The sequence below is a fragment of the Anguilla rostrata genome, chromosome 5 (genome assembly GCF_018555375.3).
Source record: "Anguilla rostrata isolate EN2019 chromosome 5, ASM1855537v3, whole genome shotgun sequence".
Classification (NCBI taxonomy): domain Eukaryota; kingdom Metazoa; phylum Chordata; class Actinopteri; order Anguilliformes; family Anguillidae; genus Anguilla; species Anguilla rostrata.
Window position 1 is genome coordinate 6,232,180 of NC_057937.1, and position 20,773 is coordinate 6,252,952.

Genomic DNA, 20,773 nt, shown 5'->3' on the forward strand with positions numbered 1-20,773 from the left:
ATTTGGCGGCTATTCCGTGAGCACTAGATTACATTCCTACACACCCTATTATAGTAGTTAATATGCAATAGAGAATTCATTTGTAATTGCATACATAATTATGTACATAGGAAATTTTTTAGAGCACCATTATTTTTTGACTCAAAAAAGAGGAGAGTTGAATATTTTGGGTTTTTCCTTAGCTAACCCTAATGCTCATTTTTCATGTACTGTATCGTAAGAATCTTGGTACTTCTCCCGAAAGCGCTCATAAAAGCGTGGTTGCCAAAGCACATTTGTGTAGCCTACTGCCCAAAATGAAATCAAATGAAGCGTTCTAATGGGCATAACGGGCTATGACTGTTTGTCTTTGCACAATATCTACCTGGACTTTCAGCACCCGGAGAAAAATTAATAGACTCCAGTAAAAGCACACTAACCACTCCCAAACATTTTCTTTCGGGCTCAGTTTAGCAGTGTTTTCTTATTTCAGGTTACTGAAATGATAGAGCAGCATGGCAAAGGTGGTTCTCCTTTTCTCCTGTATTCTTTACGTCTAACGGTATCTATCGTACAGGCTATAACTAACTGGCTAATGCAAAGTCCTTAACAAGACAACCTGAGGAGCCCCTCTTGTTTAAAAATCCAACGGTGGAGGATTTGTATGTCCAACAGCTTTGCATCGTTAATGTTCATGCAAATTGAAACGCATTAACATTTTGGCAGTGACCCTGGAGGGTATGCAATCACTACACTAACATGCACATGCCACTGGTGAGCTGTATCTAATTAACATGTTTTGAGCATTGGAAGAATGGTACTCAGAAGAAGGAGGTACAGAAAAACAAATTCACCGCCTCCTCAAGCTGGTCTGCGTGTCCCTTGTGGCCCCTTGTTGGGTCACCTTTTCAGTCGGGTCACCTTTTCCTTCTCTCTCTGATCTTCTGGTAATGTTCACATCAAAGCTGTGCACTGTTCTTTTATTGAGCAAGGAGCTGGGAGAGGCTTTAATACTGAGGGGTTTCTTTTTTCTCGTGACGCTATAGTGGAGATAGACAAAAAAAGAAGAAGAAAAAAAGGTCTGCTTGGTTCAGCCATCACTGACACCCATAATCCTCTCTCACAGACTCTCGTATGGAGTTGACTGTTTCACTTGACTGTTTGTAACCCTTCTGCAGCACAGCTGACAGGCAAATGATTGAATACCTCCTGTTCCGATTCCCTTCTGTTACTTTACATAGTAAAACACACCCCTTTTTTCCCCAGAAGTGATTAAAAACATTTCTGTAGTGTGCACTGTGTCAAATATGCACTGTGTTTATTGTGCAGTGTTGAATGTGCACTCTGTGTAGACTGTGTGCTGTGTTTACTGTGCACTGTGTAAAATGTGCATTGTGTTTACTGTGTTAAATGTGGTGGCTTATTCTGCAGCCTGCATTCCCCGCACGTCACCTGGCCTTTTATCTCAGCTTGCTGGCTGCGCAGAGTGTGTTTGAGTATGCCCGTCACCGCGGCTCAGAAAAGGCCTTTTGGAAATCATTTCTGGAGAGGGAACATGGCCGCCGAATCACTGCCGGCTCCTCGCCCTGACCGGAATCCTGATGGCGACGCCGCGCCTGCCGGCCCCACCGGCTGACCCCGCGGAGGGGTTTCCTGAGGTTAGGGGGCGCTCTTTTCCTTTTCCAGGGGCACTCCGGATAAACCGCCAGTGCTGAGGGAATCTGAGCCGTGTGGATTTCAGGTTCTGTTTACTTCCTCTTCCTGTTCCTCACTCTCTTACAGCCTCTCCCTTCATATCTTTCTCTCAATTTATCATTCTCTCTCTCTCTCTCTCTCTCGCTCTCTCTCTCTTCCACCCTCTTGTTGTTTCTATCTCACACTGCCCCTCTCACTGTCTCCATTATACAAGATACTGTAGTACTGTAGATCCATGGACAGTATATTACCGTAGATGTATGTAGATATACTGTATGCTGAGCACCCATATATGAGGTACCAATGCACTGGAGATTTGTACTGCATAACTACAGATATTGTTATAAATGCAGTACAGATGTCTACTGTGTAACCAGAGAAATACTGTCCAGCAACCCTCCACATATCCTGAATTATTATTATATAACAAATTTTATTGTGTTCCTTCCAGTTATATTCTTACTGCAGATATACTGTACAAATCCAGCAGTGTGTAGTTAGTATTCAGCACATAGCAGGCTAAGTCTGGGCTGGAACTGCAGTGGCAGTCTCATTTTATATTCCGACTATTATGCTCTTTCCATTTGCAGTAGATAAGGACCTGCAGTGCTGTTAAATCACGTAATTTTGACAGCCTACAATGCCGATTAATGATAGCTGGCTGTCGACAGGCCTAGCTGACAAAAGGACAAGGAAGAGGAAAGAATGAAACACAAAAAAGCAATAAAATAAAATAAAATAAAATGAAAGAACACAGCCTGTTTGTCATCCAGCAGCCACAGGCAGTGGAGTGGGGTATTCTGCCATTCACATTCAGCTGCATTTAACTCATTTCCTGATTCTGTTTTTGCTTTTCTGTTGCAGCCATGGGATAAATAATTACATAAAATGAATGTGTCACCTGTCCAAGAGGCCTGTGACCTACTATTCCACAGCTTCTACATTTCACACACAAAGATATGCATAATAAATATGCTATTTTAAGCCATTAAATAATTTTCTAAATAATATTTCGATAAAATAATATTTTAAAGTAACTAAGCAATAATAATATTTCTCTTTTTCCCTCTGATAGGCAGTTTTTTCTAAGTCGGCTATTAACATGCCTCTGACTCCCCGTCACTTTGGGATGCAGCTCTTGAACATCCTTCACTTCCTGGATATATCATCTTTCACTTCCTGAATATATCATCTTTCACTTCCTGGATACTTCATCCTTCGCTTCCTGGATATATCATCCTTTATTTCCAGGATATATCAACCCTCACTTCCTGGTTAAATCATCCTTCACTTCCTGGATAAATAATTCTACACTTTCTGGATATATCATCCTTCACTTCCTGGATAAATCATTCTTCACTTCCTGCATGTATCTCTAAAGACTCAGTTTTTTCATACTGTACCTGGGTATTAATGAAGCACAATGCTGTATACTACTCCTGCTTCTATACAGTCTTCAGCTGTACAGACAGCCAGTTGCTCGAGTAATTAAAAATCCATTTGCTGGATTTATAACCTTTCAACTATGCGTGAAATATGATTAGCTGCAGTGGTTGTGTTGTTTTACCAACACACTTTTAATTGATATAATTAATATAGGATTTTCTAGGGTTCATCTATGCCGCAAATCATAGCTTTATGATTATGAAACATTTTTGTAAAATTAAAAATGTGTAGCTTGTGAGCGCCACATCTATCTTTCTCTCGGGCACAGAGCTCGGATCTACGTGCTCCAAATATGGGACTACGTGACACAGTGCTTCTCCCAGGACTGCATGTGTCCTAATCTACACAATCTGTGTGGAAAACAAATAAACCAATATCTGGATAATTTATTAATCTATCCATCCAAAGGGACGGGCAACACTGTACCACTGATCTCATATTTACTGTAATATATAAATAAATATCATCAGTGATAAAGTGAAAGCAGCTGCCTCTTGTCAGAATATTACACGTGGGGTTACGAAAGCTCTCTTCCGGCCCTGATAAACACTCAGCTCACGTCCCATTCAGTCTGTGGTCCTGCCAGAATGCTGAGGCTCCTGCCGTTCACGGGAGCACAATGGAAAAACAGAATGTGTGTGGACCTGACACAGACCAACACACAAACACAGTAGGGTCCACCTGACACAGACCAACACACAAACACAGTGGGGTCCACCTGACACAGACCAACACACAAACACAGTAGGGCCCACCTGACACAGACCAACACACAAACACAGTAGGGTCCACCTGACACAGACCAACACACAAACACAGTGGGCCCCTGACACAGACCAACACACAAACACAGTAGGGCCACCTGACACAGACCAACACACAAACACAGTAGGGCCACCTGACACAGACCAACACACAAACACAGTAGGGCCCACCTGACACAGAAACCAAACTAGGTCACCTGACACAGACCAACACACAAACACAGTAGGCCCACCTGACAAGACCAACACAAAACAGTAGGTCCACCTGACAGACCAACACACAACACGTAGGCCCACCTGACATACCAGACACAATCAAACACAGTGGCCCACTGACACAGACCAAACACACAAACACAGTAGGGTCCACCTGACACAGACCAACACACAAACACAGTGGCCCACCTGACACAGACCAACACACAAACACAGTAGGGCCCACCTGACACAGACCAACACACAAACACAGTAGGGTCCACCTGACACAGACCAACACACAAACACAGTAGGGCCCACCTGACACAGACCAACACACAAACACAGTAGGGTCCACCTGACACAGACCAACACACAAACACAGTAGGGCCCACCTGACACAGACCAACACACAAACACAGTAGGGCCCACCACGCACAGGTATGAGGTCACTGACAAAAATTATCATTTTTCCACAAATCACAGAACTTCCTGCTCTTTGAAACCCAATAAGAATCGCCTGCTGGGATCCATACCCACATGCTTTGGTAAGAGCACCTTCCCTGTTCTCACACGACCCAACCTTGCAGCACCTCACACAGTTGCCATGACAATGGCAATAGCCTGCATTCCAACAGTTGGTGAACTTGCCAATCTGTGTGCATGTGAAGAAAGGAAATAACCATGCTTCCACTAACCACCCTGCAGTCACCATGTGGTTCAGACTCTTTGGATAAGGGCGTATGCCTGATAATTAAATGAGGATGTAGATGCACTGCACCAGAACTAAGCTGTTTGCATTGATTAAATCTTCAGATTTCCCAGCACCACCCAACCTGACCTGGCTGCTGCCTTTTCGTACCAACGGGCAGCGCTGCCCAGCCCCACCCTCATCCGCCAAGATCTTTGGTAATGCGATTTGGGCTCTTCCGTGATGACCCTCTGATTGAATTCTCAGGGATGTAAAATCTTCTGATCCTCCATTAGCCTCTGGTATTCCATATCAGACACAATGGCCAAGTGAGAGACAGTAGGGGTGTAGGTTTTCAAATCGGATCATCGCCTAATATCTACAGTAATGCCACCCTTTTCTGACACAGAAAGACTAAGAGGCCAGCAGTGGTTTTGCGTTAAGTTGATTCACGCTGACACGCGCTTGCACTTGTGGATTTGTTATTAGGGATGTAGATGAAGCCAAAACCACAAAGACAGTGTGGCTGCATGCCAAAAACAGGTTGCAACAACATGTACTGTATGATACTAGTTTATCTACAAATAGGCCTGTGTTGACCAGATGCCATTGGTGACTCAGGATAACCATACTATATTAAAATTATTTCTAAAGAATCTTTTTAAATGCACCTGATTGGCTAAAAATACTATTGTGACGGCCACTTCATGGGGCACATGTAGTGATGTGCTTTTGGACAAGATTAGGTAGGCAGAGGAATTTGTGGTGGACAGAGCTGAAGCTGTGTAGGGTACGGAGATCAGGATCCTAATGATGATTCACTGCTATGAAGCTCGGGGTGCAAAAAGGAACAATTTTTGGATTGCTGGCCAGAGGGGAAGCATGTGTTCCTGTGTCTGGGACCTTCTGGCAATTAAACACCAGAAGCTTGAATGTCCAAACCCAAGATGAACCATGAACCCTGAACCCTGCCATTGCCTCTTCACAGCACAATAACTATAAGAGTCAGGCAAAGTGGCATCACTTTGAAGAGCTCTGTATCAGGATGTTCATCCTCACAGTGGAACAAGAGACCAGAACTCTTCCTAAATCGAGAAAGTAAGACAGTAATGCAAGCAGACAAATGGACTGATCACAGAACGTCTCTGTTCCTGTAATGGGTAAGCAGAGATTCGATGGGGCTCACTTGTAACTGAAGCTGCTTTATGTTACAGGAACAATGAAGTTTTCCTGATATACTAACATGTCTCTGAACAAATTTTAACCTTATATTTTTCATTTAAAAAACTATCCAAACAATCAGATCAATATTTACAACCACAAGGTTAGTTTAATCCAAGTAGCTTACAATTATCTCACAGATACTGAATAAGATGGGACAGGTTTTTGGAAAAGAGAAGCCCAGTGAGTCTCCTCTCCTAACACACAGAGTATGTGTGCGTGTGTTTCTAACCCATCTCACCTCTCCTAACACACAGAGTATGTGTGCGTGTTTGTGTGTTTCTAAGCCATCTCGCCTCTCCTAACACACAAACAGGGTGTGTGTGTTTCTAACCCATCTCTCCTCTCCTAACACACAGAGAGTGTGTGTGTGTGTGTGTTTGTGTGTTTCTAAGCCATCTCGCCTCTCCTAACACACAGACAGGGCGTGTGTGTTTCTAACCCACCTCTCCTCTCCTAACACAAAGTGTGTGTGGGTGTGCGTGTGTGTGTCTGTGTGTGTATTTCCAACCCACCTCTCCTCTACCTCCTCTCCTCTCCCTTTCATCCCACAGAGGAAGTCCATTAAGAGCATGGGCTCAAATGACACATAACAGCATCAGACGTCTCTCACACTCTCACTTTTCATTATTCATTTCCAGGCCTCAGTCCTCCGCGGCTGACGCGGGGCCACTCCTTCTTCCACTACATTATTCACTCAGACCCCGCACCCGCGCGGGACTGAGTCAGCACCCCCAGAACTCGAACCCCAGACCATCTGGTTCGAGAGCCCTCCGCCCCACCACCCCCCACCCCCTGCCCCCCGCCCGCCGGCGCCAGGCTTGCGGCCAGAGAGTCGAGCCAGAAGTACCAGCACCACACCTGCCTTACCGCACTTCTGTCCAGGGAACCGCAGCTCGGCATTGTCTCCTCCTCACTTACTGTTATAATGCACCTCTTGCAAACAGACAGGCCGGCTGACAACCGATGAGCTCTCTTACGTCAGTTACGAATAAATAAACCAATAATTACAAATAAATAAAAGTCGAAGCATTTGGGCAGGTCTCTCTTTGCACGAGGGCACTCATCCCACAGCCTGCTGAGCTTTTAACAAACAAAACTAAATATCAATCAAAAATAAATAAATAAATATACAGATAAATAAAACAGGAATGCATAAATAACTAAGATATCGCTTGTGCTTTCGGCACACCCTAATCATCTGGAAAATAGATTCAGAAACGTTAGTTTGTGCCTAGCTTGATCCCAGAGACATTAAGGAGTTGATGAGGACTGGGAGGCGGGGGGGGAGAGAAAAATTTCCCCCCAAAAGATATGCACTTTAAATTCTTGTCACGACCCTGACAGCGAAGAGGTTCTGTCTGCTCGCATCACACCGCCTGCAAAAGGGGGTGGGGCGGGGGGGGGGGGGGGGGGCAGGATGATGCTCCCACTCTGCTCTGGGGGGGTAAATGTCACACATGGCACTGCATGCTGTACACACACTCACATTTAAATTGGATGAATGCAGTGACGGCATCTCCTTTATTTCTGCTGGTCCAGAATACTGAGCACTGCCCCACAGCACTGAACACAGCTCTATAGCACTGAGCACAGCTACAGTGCTGAACACAGCTCCACAGCACTGAACACAGTCCCACAGCACTGACCACAGCTCTATAGCACTGAGCACAGCTACAGTGCTGAACACAGCTCCACAGCACTGAGCACAGCTGCAGTGTTGAACACAGCCCCACAGCACTGAACACAGCTGACAAAGATCTAACCTCCAATTTCCTTTAAAGCAGATAGATCATCACCTGTTACTGCAACCTACAGAGCCATGAATTTCGGAAAACACACCTGGGAGCGAAATAAACTACAATGTAGACAGCTACTCAGCCAGGGTGTCAACGCATGTGTGCACTCGTAGGCTTGTGCGTGTGTGTGTGTGTGTGTGTGTGTGTGTATGTGCGAGTGTGTGTGTGTGCAATTATGTGTCTATGCATATTAGCCTTTGTGTGTACACGCTCACGAGAGTATAAGTCATTATGTACAGTGTATTAGCATTCTTATGTGTGGCTGTCTTATGTGACTGTGCGCAAATGTTTGCTTTAGCACAGAAGGCTTCCAGAACTCCAAGCTGGAAAAAGTTAGAGTGCAGACATATTGGTGAGGTGTGGTATAAATCCACACCTTAAAGAGGCGAAGAGCACATAAATCAAAGGGGCGGATCGATAGATCACATGCAGCCCAGGACCCAAGGACCAGAACGGAGGCTCCTGAGTGAGCAGCCAATCAATGTGTAGGCTCCTGAGTGAGCAGCCAATCAATGCGGAGGCTCCTGAGTGAGCAGCCAATCAATGCGGAGGCTCCTGAGTGAGCAGCCAATCAATGCACTTCGATCACAGCCAGGAAAACTGCGGCGCCACACCGACTCCGCCTCACTGCACGTGTGCAGTTCGAGCGTGCGTGACATCACCGCCTGATGGCTTCCCTTGATGCACGTTACTCTCTACCATCGTGTTCTTACACAAGCCTCCCTACCAGGATGAGGTTCCCACCATCAATAAATCAATCAATCAAACAATCAACCAATCAACCAATCAACCAATCAACTTCAAGAGCTGCACAGCTGCATAATGAACATTATGCAGAAAAATGCAATATAGCCAAATATCACTGAGAACTAAAGGGCTTGGCCATCAATTATGGTGCACCATGTTATATACAGTTATTATAGTATATTACAGTTATATAGCACCATGACCGCAAGGTACTTCTGAATTACTCTCTAAATAAATTCAGGGGAAGTTAATGATACACCACACCCAACTGTGGTCTCGGGGTTGGACAAAAAAGGTCATATCCATTAATGGATTTAATGGCAACTTCTCTTTTTTCTTGTGTTCATTTATAAGAAGAAAAGTAGCGGCTGTTTGGATATGCGAGTTGGCCCACTGTAAAAGAGCCAGCTCAATAGACCTGACCCGTTTGCAGACGACTAACCACTATTGTCTATTTGAAAAACTAACAGTGAACAGATCATTTAAAATAAAAAAAATAAGGTGTTCCATTTCTCGTTACCACAAAAACAAACAAATCTGATCACAGTCAAAGACTCACTTCATAACTCGTTGCCCCCAGCAATGCCCAGTATCAACTCCTTCAACCCCAATCTAAGCAATCCAATCCTTGAAGTATTTTCAAGAGGCTTAGGGGCTGACTCGTGCCCTAAGGTGGAATACCAAAATTAAGGCATTTTTGAAAGAGGTATGATGGTGCTAATTGGTGAGGATGTGCATCTCCACACCTCAAAATAGAGCCGTTTCCACAGCTCTAAATAGAATCATTATCTGACAGAGTACTTACAGAAGAACGCAAGACAGAGGTTGGAATCACAGCCTGAATCATGTTTATTACAATGTCAAAATCTTATTTTTCAACATATAAAACTTGCTGGAGCTCTAATCTACACCATTGTTGCTTGCTTTTACCTTGAGTGTTTGTCACACGGGATGTCACATATTTATTTATGTTACTTGATACTTTCAAAAATGACTGTCTTGGAGCCTTTCCAGAATATTCAATCACTCAGACAATCCACGAGGTGATTGAATAGCACCGCTCGGATAAAAGGCCAGTGCACAGATAAAATGACATCCCTGACCTCCAGAAGGAGAATGAGGCTTTTTCTGATGAGATGCGAAAACAGGTGGGAATTTCACCTCAACTGATGTTGTGCCCCGATATTTGGAGCATGGCAAAACAGGGTTCAAATTCATAGTTAAGAATAAATACATATTTTTTTCATTATCCTCCAGTTGAATGAATGAAAACTTTAACTTTTTGCTGAGGTATACAAACTGACTTGGGGCTCATACACACACCTTTAAGGATTCATGACCAGCTCCCTTCTTGCATTTTAACACTGTTGGCCCCATTGGTGACAGGTGCACCCACAGGTTTAAATCAAACTGAGTTCAGCTTTATGGCACAATCAACAACCCAACACACAGACCCGCAGCCCAGCCAACAACCCAACATCCAGGCCAATATACCAGCCAACAAGAATGTTAAATACCAATAACATAACATTACAACGATTTTTAATATTACACCTTATATGTGACACATAAATAATGGAACCAGTCTGGACATAAACACACATTGGATGTAAGAAACCAGAGAGAATGTTCTAGCAAAGTAAACAAGCAAACAAACGGCAAAAGGCAAAGAAATAACTAGTCAGAAAAAACAAGAGCTGATGACAGTTTCTACCAGTAGGCTTTCACACCACTCTGTGCAGCTGTTCTTCGGATGAACATCAGCTACATAAAAAATTCCACACCGTGTTCCGTTCACCCTGGTAAACAATTCATAACTGTGGCTGCTACTGCAGCAAAACATGATCCAGCCTGTGAACTGCCAAAGTTGACTTATTCCAGAAAATTCTGCATCCTGTCAGCAGATGACTTACAGTATGTATGTCCAGTGAAAATGGAAATATTGTTTGGAATTATTATCCAGTATTCATTCAAACATTTAATGGTTGTATTCAGAGGATAATCTTGCTTGTGAGCTAAAACCCAACTGTATTCCATTTTGTGTTAACTACACATTCATCAAGTGCTTGAAATCCTGTTTGTCTATGCATAGATGCATTAAATGGCTTTATTTTTTTATATATATATTCAGCTTTCAGAAAAAAAAATCAGGCAATCATTGCATTTGCCCTGAATGTTTTATAAAGTTGTATAAATGATCAAATATGACGTTCAAAACCCAGAGATACAATCGTCATTGATATTGAGCATCTATCATCTTGGGAAAACGGTAGAGAAGGAATGAAGCTGAGGTGGGCAGATGCTGTGCCTTTCAGCCAATCAAAACTGTTGTTTGGGTCTTGTGCAGATGCTGTGTCTTTCAGCCAATCAAAACTGTTGTCTGGGTCTTGAGTGACAGGATATTCCATCCCGAAGGGACAGCACAGACGCTCATATTTGGGGCTGAGTAGTCTTTACTGGCTGGCCCTTAGAGGGACTCGATGAGCACTCAAAGTATTTTCTATCTGGGAACATCAGTTGCGTCATGCCATTTACATTGCAATTCTTTCACTCTGAAAAAAGAGACAAGATCAGGAAATTGTTATTTTGGTGTTTCAGTGACAACCATATGACCACACAAGGGGCGACCCATGTTACAACTAGTATCAGCTATGTTTCAGTCTGAAGCAAAAAAACTGAAGCATCACCCAGACAAAACAGGTTGCTGCTACAAGGCTCATATGAAATTAAAGCAGCGGGCTTTTTATAATTTCATTTTTACCATGTCATTAGCGTTCGGTATTGTCCTACATTAATACATTTTGCCGGGGCTGATTGTGAGGGAGAGGCCTCCGTCATCCATTGATTTTTAATTAACTGCACTTTTTAAGAGGTTGTAATTAATTCATGAATTTTTATCGCCGCGCCGAAGGGCTTGCGATATGATTGGCCTCAGAGTGAGGTGAGGAACATTCGCCGGGGTCATAATTACGGCACGACACCGCAAAGGTTCTCCGGGGACTGACTGAGGAAGCTTTTCCATAAAGTTCCTGGCGTTTTGAGAATTTCAGCTCGGGCTCGTCGTGCTGAAAAATTGTTCGGTGTGACACCGCTCAAGGGAACGGCGGAATCTTTAATTAGAAAGGGAAAGAGCCGCCGGTGGAGAAGACCCTGAGTGACAGCCGTTTGGAAACCGTTGCTCCATGCCTGGGCGCTTGACCGTGTCGGATCACACGCCGGGTTCACGTGTTCTGAGCTCTCTCACGTGTTCCTGATCACGCAACTCCCGTGTCCCGTCCCAAATTAAACAGCACTGGAAATAGTTCGTAAAGCCGTGACCGATGATGGCAAACACGCGCGATCACGGTTTTGGGTTCGAGACTCAGCCGCCCTGTGAACTGTACCCCACAGTCTCCTACATTGACAGACTCCTACGTGGAGGGATATTTTCTTAAAGACGGGTCTGTTACATACATCCATATTCATTTATGACAGAAATAAACTGAACAGCCAATCAAAATCATTCTTTAATTAAGCAGTAGCAATGCTGCCTTATGTCACAGGCCTGCTGACCAGAATTTGCTAAAACAAACGGAAAAGTGACTATTTTAAGGCTTTTCACAAGATTGAGCGCCAGAAGATACCATTACAATTCCCACTGGAGAGCGGTCTATGAAAAATATGTATCTTCAATCTAAGCAAACGACATACCAGTTTCAAACCCAACACTTTTTGACCTTCTCTGAAACTCTGCCCTGTCACTTTAGGCCTGTTTGTGGCTAATGCTGACAACAAACCACAAAAGAACCCAGCGAGCAGGGCTGAGTTCTAACTCTCCACAACCTGTAGACGTGCACCTCGGGGGAGGGCCGCGTACGTTAGCTACAGTAGTTTGAAAAACCCTGAGCGGTCTGTGGGTTTCTGTGTGTCAACCCTCAATCTCAAAGCAGGAAGATATTGGCCTGGAGTATGAAGGATAAGACAAAGAGAATGCTGAATTTGGCGTATTTGCACTAAAGCAGAGAATCCAGCGGGAAACGTGTCAAATCTCTTAAGACGTGGTAAATTACCGATGCCGCTCGTATGCAAAACACGCGCGCATAAGCACCGTTTCTGCTTGGCCTGATTGTTGAGTCACTAGATGTATTATGCAATAGCTGCATTCAAATCAGAATACCAAACATGAATTTCAAAATCTTGCTTACTTTATTTTTTCCCCCCAGACTGCGGATATCACAGACACCACAATAAAGGCGTGTGTGGACTGTTCAAAGTATACGCATTTAATGTGCAATAGCAATCTCTCTCTCTCTCACACACACACGCACACACACACGCCTCTATACACCGTTTAACTGTTTATTCTTGATTGTTTACTATTTTTGAACTTTATACACATGTAACAGATTGAGGATCTGTCCATGGTGCTGAAACGCAGAGGCACGCATTAATCGACAGATGGCGATATTAGTCGTATTTAACAAATCAAACGCCTTATTGAAATACTGTAATTTAAAGTATTTTGCATTCCCAGCAAGAATTCCTGAAAGCGAAAGTTAAATATGGCTGTAATATATTAACAAAACTTTTAAACCCAGGAGATAGCGCCGCTGCGTTCAGGTATGACTTCACTGCCATGATCCCCTTAAACAAGTAATATACTTCGCTCGAGACATCGTATCATATTGTCTGCGTTGGGGTCTTGTTGATGCCAAATGTACTCACCATATTAACTTCTGAGACCATGTCGATGCTTGCGATGTCTATGCTCATTCCGACATCTACAGGGGCACCTTTAAATCGCAAATATAAGGCAGGTGTTAAAGCCTTGGCACACCACGAGCAAGACTCACACATGGCTAAACAAAACCATGATTGCACCACACTCTCGACACTGGCCGCAAACAATCTGGCATCAGGCAAAGGGACACTGTCGGCGATATGATGTATTAAATGACAATATTACCTCCGAAATCAGGCCTTAACCGAATGTCATATCCTTTGAGCAATTTGTCCACGGTGACTTTCACATATGACATGTTGCTCGGCTCATTTGCGCTAAAGGGAAGAGATACGAAATTGGTTCAGTATCGCAGCCGAGCGGCAGACCGCGAGACAGAGCGCACAGGCTCGAAGAAGCAGCCCATAGACTCCGAAGATCTCACCTCTGAGCACAGCAGACCATGGCGACCGTCAGGGAAAGCGACAAAATCCCGTAACGTCCTCTGTCTCCAACCGTCCACATTCCTAACTTTGATAAAAGAAACGACTTTCTGCGAAGATTAAAGGGACGCAACTTCGGACTAGACAGCACAGCGATTCCGACAACCGCAACGCACGCGCGGGGTTTAAAAACATCAAACCACACTTCTCTCTTGGAAACTATTTTACACCTTTCGTAAATAAAAAGAAAAAAATGCACATGTAAATAAATATGTCCACGTTTTACGCGCGTTTTATTCGCTGCCGTGTAGTTAGCACTGAGGTTGTGGACGTAGTTACAGAACTGAATCAATATGCTGGTCAGAACTGATTCCCTTCGGCCAATTTGACCATTTCATCAAACGCAGGAGTGTCCGGATCAGATTTGCACGAGGTCTTCTTGTGCTGTAAGACCGACGCTCTTAAAGAATAGTGGCATTCAAAGCAGCCTGCTGTCCACCTTTCATCAGCTGTGCACAGGACAATCCTGGAACACAAGCACGTTTTGGAAGCTGCGCATGTTCTCCGGCTTCACCCGCAGGCTCGAGAGCTCTCATCGTCCATTACCAGCACGTTGCGTTTTGGCAATCAAGTTTAAATTATTTGTTAGAGTGCAGCCTAGCAGAGGCAGTAAAAATCGCACTGCACACGCACACACATACACACACACGCGCGCACACACACAGGAATGAAGACGGCGCCGGCAGCAAGTTAAATGACGTTGCGTGACTAGCAGTTAACAGTTCTGACCACCCAGGGTGAAAACAGGGTGAAAGAGTAATTATGAGTTCTTGCAGTCAATCATTCGGATTTCGCTCTGAGTGATCGGTTGCCTACAGCTCGCTGGTTTAAACTCATTGCGGTGTGTCTCGATTATTATGGACAAATTTATTACTTAATGCAGAAGCAAGTGGAGAATTGGGTGACTGCCACTTGGGTTTTTAACTGCTTAAATGGATAATAACAGAAAACGAAGCCATTAATAAACAAATAATAGTGGGATTGGAAATAGGTGCATTTATCAGTTAGTCATAATGTCACCATTAACAAACTTAATGGTTGTTTTTAACAGTTTGCACAGGAAAGATAAACATAAACATCAATGTATGCTTGTGTGCAAATGCACATGCACTATATGTTTTTTTCATAAATCTAATTGTTAGCAAATTGCAATGTAACTATTTACCCAGTTTGGTGGAAAGCTGCAGTTCTACCTTTCCAGAGATTGTGCCTGGTTTCCTTTTGCACGTCACATTTTAATGGCAGACTATGTGTATTTACAGACTTCCAGAGAGCATATAACATGCACATTTGAGGCCCGGATTCAATAAAAATGTGTCTTTAACTTTGACTTACAATATCCAAAAGTATTTGCTTTTTTTCCATAGCAAAAACACTCTGAGAGAAGTTGATTTAGCTGATGTCTGAGCCTGTCTGTATTTGTGCAAAGAAATTGCACTGATCTGTTTGTGAAAGGAAAAAAAAAGTATTGAATCGAACGTGAGCAGCCTGTCATATTTGTGCATTGAAAAACACTTTTATTTATTTTTTTGGATTCATAACGGAAAACGCTTTTGCAGTTCGGTTTGACTGAAATGCCTGTGCCCTGGTGAGTTTAATTGAGGAGAGGAATACAATGGTTGTACCAAGTGCTGGAGATCTCCAGAGAGTCAGCAGAGTTTACAAAGAAGTAAATCAAAACTAAAACACCTCCTGGGCACTTTTTTTAAATAGTCAAACCCTTCTGTTAGTCCCAAGGGAAGGTCTATAGATCACGCACACATTTCAATACCTCAGAGCCTTCTGTCAGCATGTTCTGCCCAGCAAAAAAAAAAAAAAACCATGATAGTGCTATTCCCAAATACCAATGATAATTAAATACAAATGTCAACTAATAAAAGTATAATCACCAATTAAACTTGACAATGCCATCGCGATTTATGGTCATGTAATGAATATCCAATAATAGCGAGTGAAACATAAATGTGAAATGACATTTTAACTATGGAGCCTGCTGGACATCTGTCACTCTGATAGCGGTCTAATTAACCTTGTTGCTGGGCAAAGAAAACACACCAGACAAGTTTTAACGTGACCAGGCGTAGACCACAGTGGGGAGAGCCATAGGTATTTGATTATTGCCGCCAAGTAGCCAGTCAAATGTTATTTCCAAAATCTTCTAATCTTGAAACACAGGTTTCAATACATACACCTGATAAAACACAGGTTTCACTACCTACACCTGATAAAACACAGGTTTCACTACCTACGCCTGATAAATCCTTTGATGATTATGAATACCAGTAACATCTAAACTCTCATATCGTTGTGACACTTTGTCACATACCCAGGCATTAAGCCGATGACCTCTGATCAATAATCTGCACCAGTCACAGTGATTTGCAACCCCAAAACAAGACAGAATGTTCTCTCTTAATAATGTTCTGCCCCCAGTTAATGTGTCTGTCAGTGAAAAATGAAAAAAGACAAGGCTATGGATGTTCCTTGTTATTGATATTAAAGGGAAACAGTTGCTCACCTCTTTACTCTCTGATTTTTTGCAGTCCCAATGATACCCTGGTGACAAAATCTGAGAGCGAATAATGAGTTTTTAAATTATGCAGAATTCATCAGGGGCTGGCTACTTGCATCCCTGATTCTGCATGACCTTCCACCCACCACCCACCCTGCTAAAACAGACACTTCCTGTACTCTCCTTTCTTATTTTTGTATAGTGATACGACCCCATGTAATAGAGAAGCTGTGCTTAATATGGTTCCCTGTGAGGGAGAAGCTTTGCACAAGATATTGTGCATGTGAGTGTATGTTCATGAATGCATACAGGCAGTCACCAATACACATACACACACACACATACATTCTTATACAAACACAAACACATCTATGTGAGGGTATGCATGTGAATTTGAGTGTGAAGTGCGCATATAAAAAGTTGTGTGTGTTATTGTGTGTGCATGTGTGCATTTGTGAAATCATGTGTACATGTGTATGCATCTATCCACAATATATATTCATACATTGTCGATTTTTGACATGAAGAGAAAAATGCATTCCATCCATAACAAATACAAATAACCAAGAGATGGAGCCGTTATATTATGCAAGTAGATTTTAGAGGGCACAGTGGAATTCTTCTGTTGCGTCAGTTACCAAGCTGAGTCACACAGTCTCCAGATGTGTTTATAAATGTGAAGTGAGACTCCCATCTTTTCCCATGAGGCACTCACATTCAAGCTAGATAAAACATCCTGTTGCTGATTAATAAAAAAAAAAAAAAAAAAGTTCTGTGGTTGTGTGGAGGAGCTCTTAGAGAGATTTAAAGGAGCTCTGTAAAATGGACAAGGCCATTGCTCAGATCTAATAATGCGAGTAAATGTGTTCTCTGTCAGCACAAACGCATTATCCCACAGCAGAAATATGGGGTTTTTAAGGCTCACGGACCTGTCCTTTCTACGTCCTTACCACCTCGCCGTTGAACAGGGCTGGTGTAGGATCTCTCTCTCTCCGCCCTTTCAGCTTTAAAGTGCAGCTAATGAATCACTTGCTCTCGCAGAAATGGCCCCTTTCGGAGCTGCGCAGATGTAAAAATGCCGGAGCGTTTGGGTGATATTAATAAGGGGCGATATTAATGCCTGGGAAAGTTAATCATTTTATAATTTCGGAGATGTGAGAGTGTGTGGCTACAGGCACACACACACACACACACACACACACACATACTGTACACACACACACACACACGCATGCATGTATGCACACGCACATATACATATACAACAGCATGTTGAGAGATTGACAGACCAATAAAGAGTGAGTGAGCAGGTGGATGGTCAGCTAAATCAATAGACGTACAGAAGGACGAAATGAAACCGCACTGATTACATGCCGCACAAAGCAACAAGACCAGCATCTGCTGGCTCCTGCTCACCCCCTCACCGGTAGCTTATGGAATACAGAACACAGTTCAGTACCGGGAAAGTGTGTCAGTAATAGACTGAAAAAGATCTTACATACAGTCCCATGTGTGCCAGTCAGCACAGTGTGTGTGTGTGTGTGTGTGTGTGTGTAGTGTGTGTGTGTGCATGTGGGTGGGTGTACACATGCATGTGTGTGTTTGAGTGTGTGTGGTGTGTGCATGTGCATGGTTTGGCATGTGCCTGTGTGTGTGTGTGTGTGCACATTCCTGTATTCTGCAGTGCGAGTACTCTGAGTTGGGGCTTCAGAAGACACACATGAAAAAAGTGTGTAAAAAAAAGTGGGTAGCTGGCATACGCATTGCTAGTTCACGGGGATCATTAGCAAGCGCTGTCCTGCTCTGCATGTGCTGCGACAGGGACATTTAAGCCCGCTCGCCTGAGGCCTGGGAACCCAGCAACTGTTCTGCTGTTACAAGATCTTAAGCCTTTATTTTTTTTAAGCAACAAAAATAAACGTATCCAATAACGTTATGCAATATATTAATATTCTTGTTCTGCCATATTTTAGACCAAAAAGCATATTCTCCGCATGATGCTGTAGCGATACGATTCCAAAGCCACCCCCACACTGCCACCTAACATTCATATTCTTGAGAGCTCTCCAGATTTCAGATTCAAATTCACATGGAGATCAACTCCTACAAAATGCCCTGGAGAGATTCTTCTCCCCTACACCAGCCAGGATTTCCCATCAACCCTTTCATGGGGGTCACAGGGGCAGCATCCCTCACCCACTCACTGGGTTCCACCAATCAGACTCAAGATCAGGGCAGTGTTCCTCTGTCACGACCAATCTGAACACCGTACTTAGCAAACGGCAAACGATGAACGGACTCAAAACTCACACTCCATGCAGGTGCACAGCGAACAGACAATGGCTTTAGCAACTTACAGTGAGGACACTCTTCACATGGATTTTGGTCATGCCAGGTGTAGCCACTGCTACACTGCAGTGCAGTATAGTCTACGTACATGCATCCAGCTGCCACACCTCATCACTGCTGCCAGTGCGTGATTGGACAAAACAAAATTCAAGTCGATTTGGCTCCGCCCACTCACTGCACTGAAAATAGTGATGTCTAAGTGTAAAGTGGAGCCTGAAAAAAGTGGCCATTTTTGGGATAAAATCAACATTTATCCTTAACTTTAATTAACAGTTAATGTTAATATAATATGTTTGTATTCACAAACACAGTCCGTCGATTACAGTAATAATTTAATACAAACTTTTTATTTGCTTTTCTATTTAGCAAACAGTTTGGGAATAAAAAACATACTGCTTGCATTCACATTAAGGACAAATGTTTTACATGTTTACATGTCAAAGTCAAATGTTGATTAAATACAGGACATAACACCATTTTTGATACACACCATTGCACACGGCACTTGCTGCAGTGTAAGTACATACTTATCATGATGGAAACACATCATATAATAGTCTATTGTTTTTACTGTGAAATCAGCAATCATTTTAAGCTGCATACGCTTGGGAAGAACGCAGACTAGTTTATGGGGCTCTTTCCAAGATATTACTTGGAATTAAATGAACATGTGGCATTACCTACAGTATGTTTTACAAATAAATGCAAGTGAAATGGATCATCGTCATAAACACAGTTTGGCAAGATGGCTTCCGGTGATCACAAAACTGGCTTAATTGTGTTTTGAAGAAATGACTACAATTACATTTAATTGTGAGCTAAAGTTCAGGACAAATGAATCCAGGCCATTGGCTTGAAATGGAGGCAATAACAGTACTTGCCTTAGTATCCAAACTGCTATTTGCATTTGATGGCTAAATCTTTATTGGAAAAAGCAGCAGGGAAACAACCCACATTGTGCAGTCATGCTAAAATACTTTATTTCAGCGGAAGTTGAATTTTATTGCCACCAGCACATTGCTGGACTCACTTGCATTGATTCTCAAGGGCACAATAAATGTCTATGTAGTTTATGCAATACCTCGTTGACACATCGCTGGACAGCTACTGTTAAAAGATTAATGAGGTCCGCTGGGAAAACAGTAGCGTTTAGAGATGTCTCTTGGAAAGTGTTTTAAATACAGAGTACAGTTCCGTTTTTAAGATCGATTGCTCTCCGGAAGTCACACTCGGAGGTTTTGGACATAAACATCGGCTCTTGAAAATTTAATCCAGAGGAATAGTTGTTGTTAATGGCCTTATGTGTTGGTACATTGGTTTTCAGTGTAGCAATGTCGTTAAATTTGTTTAATTTTATTTATATTAAGGGATAAATCAGGGCGGCGTGGTGGTGCAGTGGGTAGCACTGTTGCCTCACAGCAAGAGGGTCCTGGGTTGAATCCCAGCTAGGGCTTTTCTGTGTGGAGTTTGCATGTCCAGCTAGCAGCATAAAATATATAGAGGGTGGCACGACACCGCCTCAGACCTGGCTGAGGCGGGAGGGTCACCTGCTGTCTTTGCAGAGCTTTGTCTCTCCTCAATAGGCACTCATGAAGTTGTCATGGAGACCAAGATGCCCTGTGCATCTGCTTATGCATACAGCAACTTGATCCCCCCCATAAAAATTAGGATGTTTCATTTCAGCCGAGAGGCCAGGTCTACCACAGCCTGCTGGGAAATTGTGCAATGAACAGGTGAGATGTCCGGTCAGGTTATGGTCCAAGTCAATTTTCTCTTAGACCTTGAAGAACAGAAGATGAATGCAAAAGTTGAATGGGTGTGTGTGTGTGTGTGTGTGTGTGTGTGTGTGTGCGCGTGCGCTTTTCAGGAACATAATCAGGGAAAAATGGACCCATGCCAGCAACTGGACTCTGAACTCATACACTTTCCCTGAACGGGAGACATGTCTTCCAGCACCGACTTTATACGGCAACATGTCCAGTGGTCATTCAACTCTAACAGAGTTCACAAGAGTCCAATGTGGACCACATGTAGCCTACATTGTAGGGGTTAATATAACACTGGACACCTTACTACGGACCTTACTGACTTAATCCTATGGAATCATTTTACTGGGTATTCTACCGTAACAGTGCCCATCCATCCAGCTCGTGCATTAACCGTGCCGTGCCCT

The 20,773-nt window shown here is 43.3% G+C and overlaps 1 protein-coding gene across 3 annotated transcripts in view; it reads right to left on the reverse strand.

Moving 5' to 3' along the window:
* gabrb1 (gamma-aminobutyric acid type A receptor subunit beta1) overlaps positions 1–20,773 on the reverse strand; it is a 56,021-nt gene that overhangs the window by 30,108 nt on the left and 5,140 nt on the right. Inside the window, exons 1-3 of one of the 3 annotated variants that reach the window (XM_064334784.1) lie at positions 13,682–14,386; positions 13,483–13,574; positions 13,242–13,309 (exon numbers count right to left, since the gene is read on the reverse strand). The exons of the other annotated variants lie outside the window; for them this stretch is intronic. Coding sequence (XP_064190854.1) covers positions 13,242–13,309; positions 13,483–13,574; positions 13,682–13,761 — 240 coding nt within the window. The 5' untranslated portion in view covers positions 13,762–14,386. Of the gene's footprint in view, positions 1–13,241; positions 13,310–13,482; positions 13,575–13,681; positions 14,387–20,773 lie in introns of those variants that run through there. 3 annotated transcript variants of the gene reach the window in all.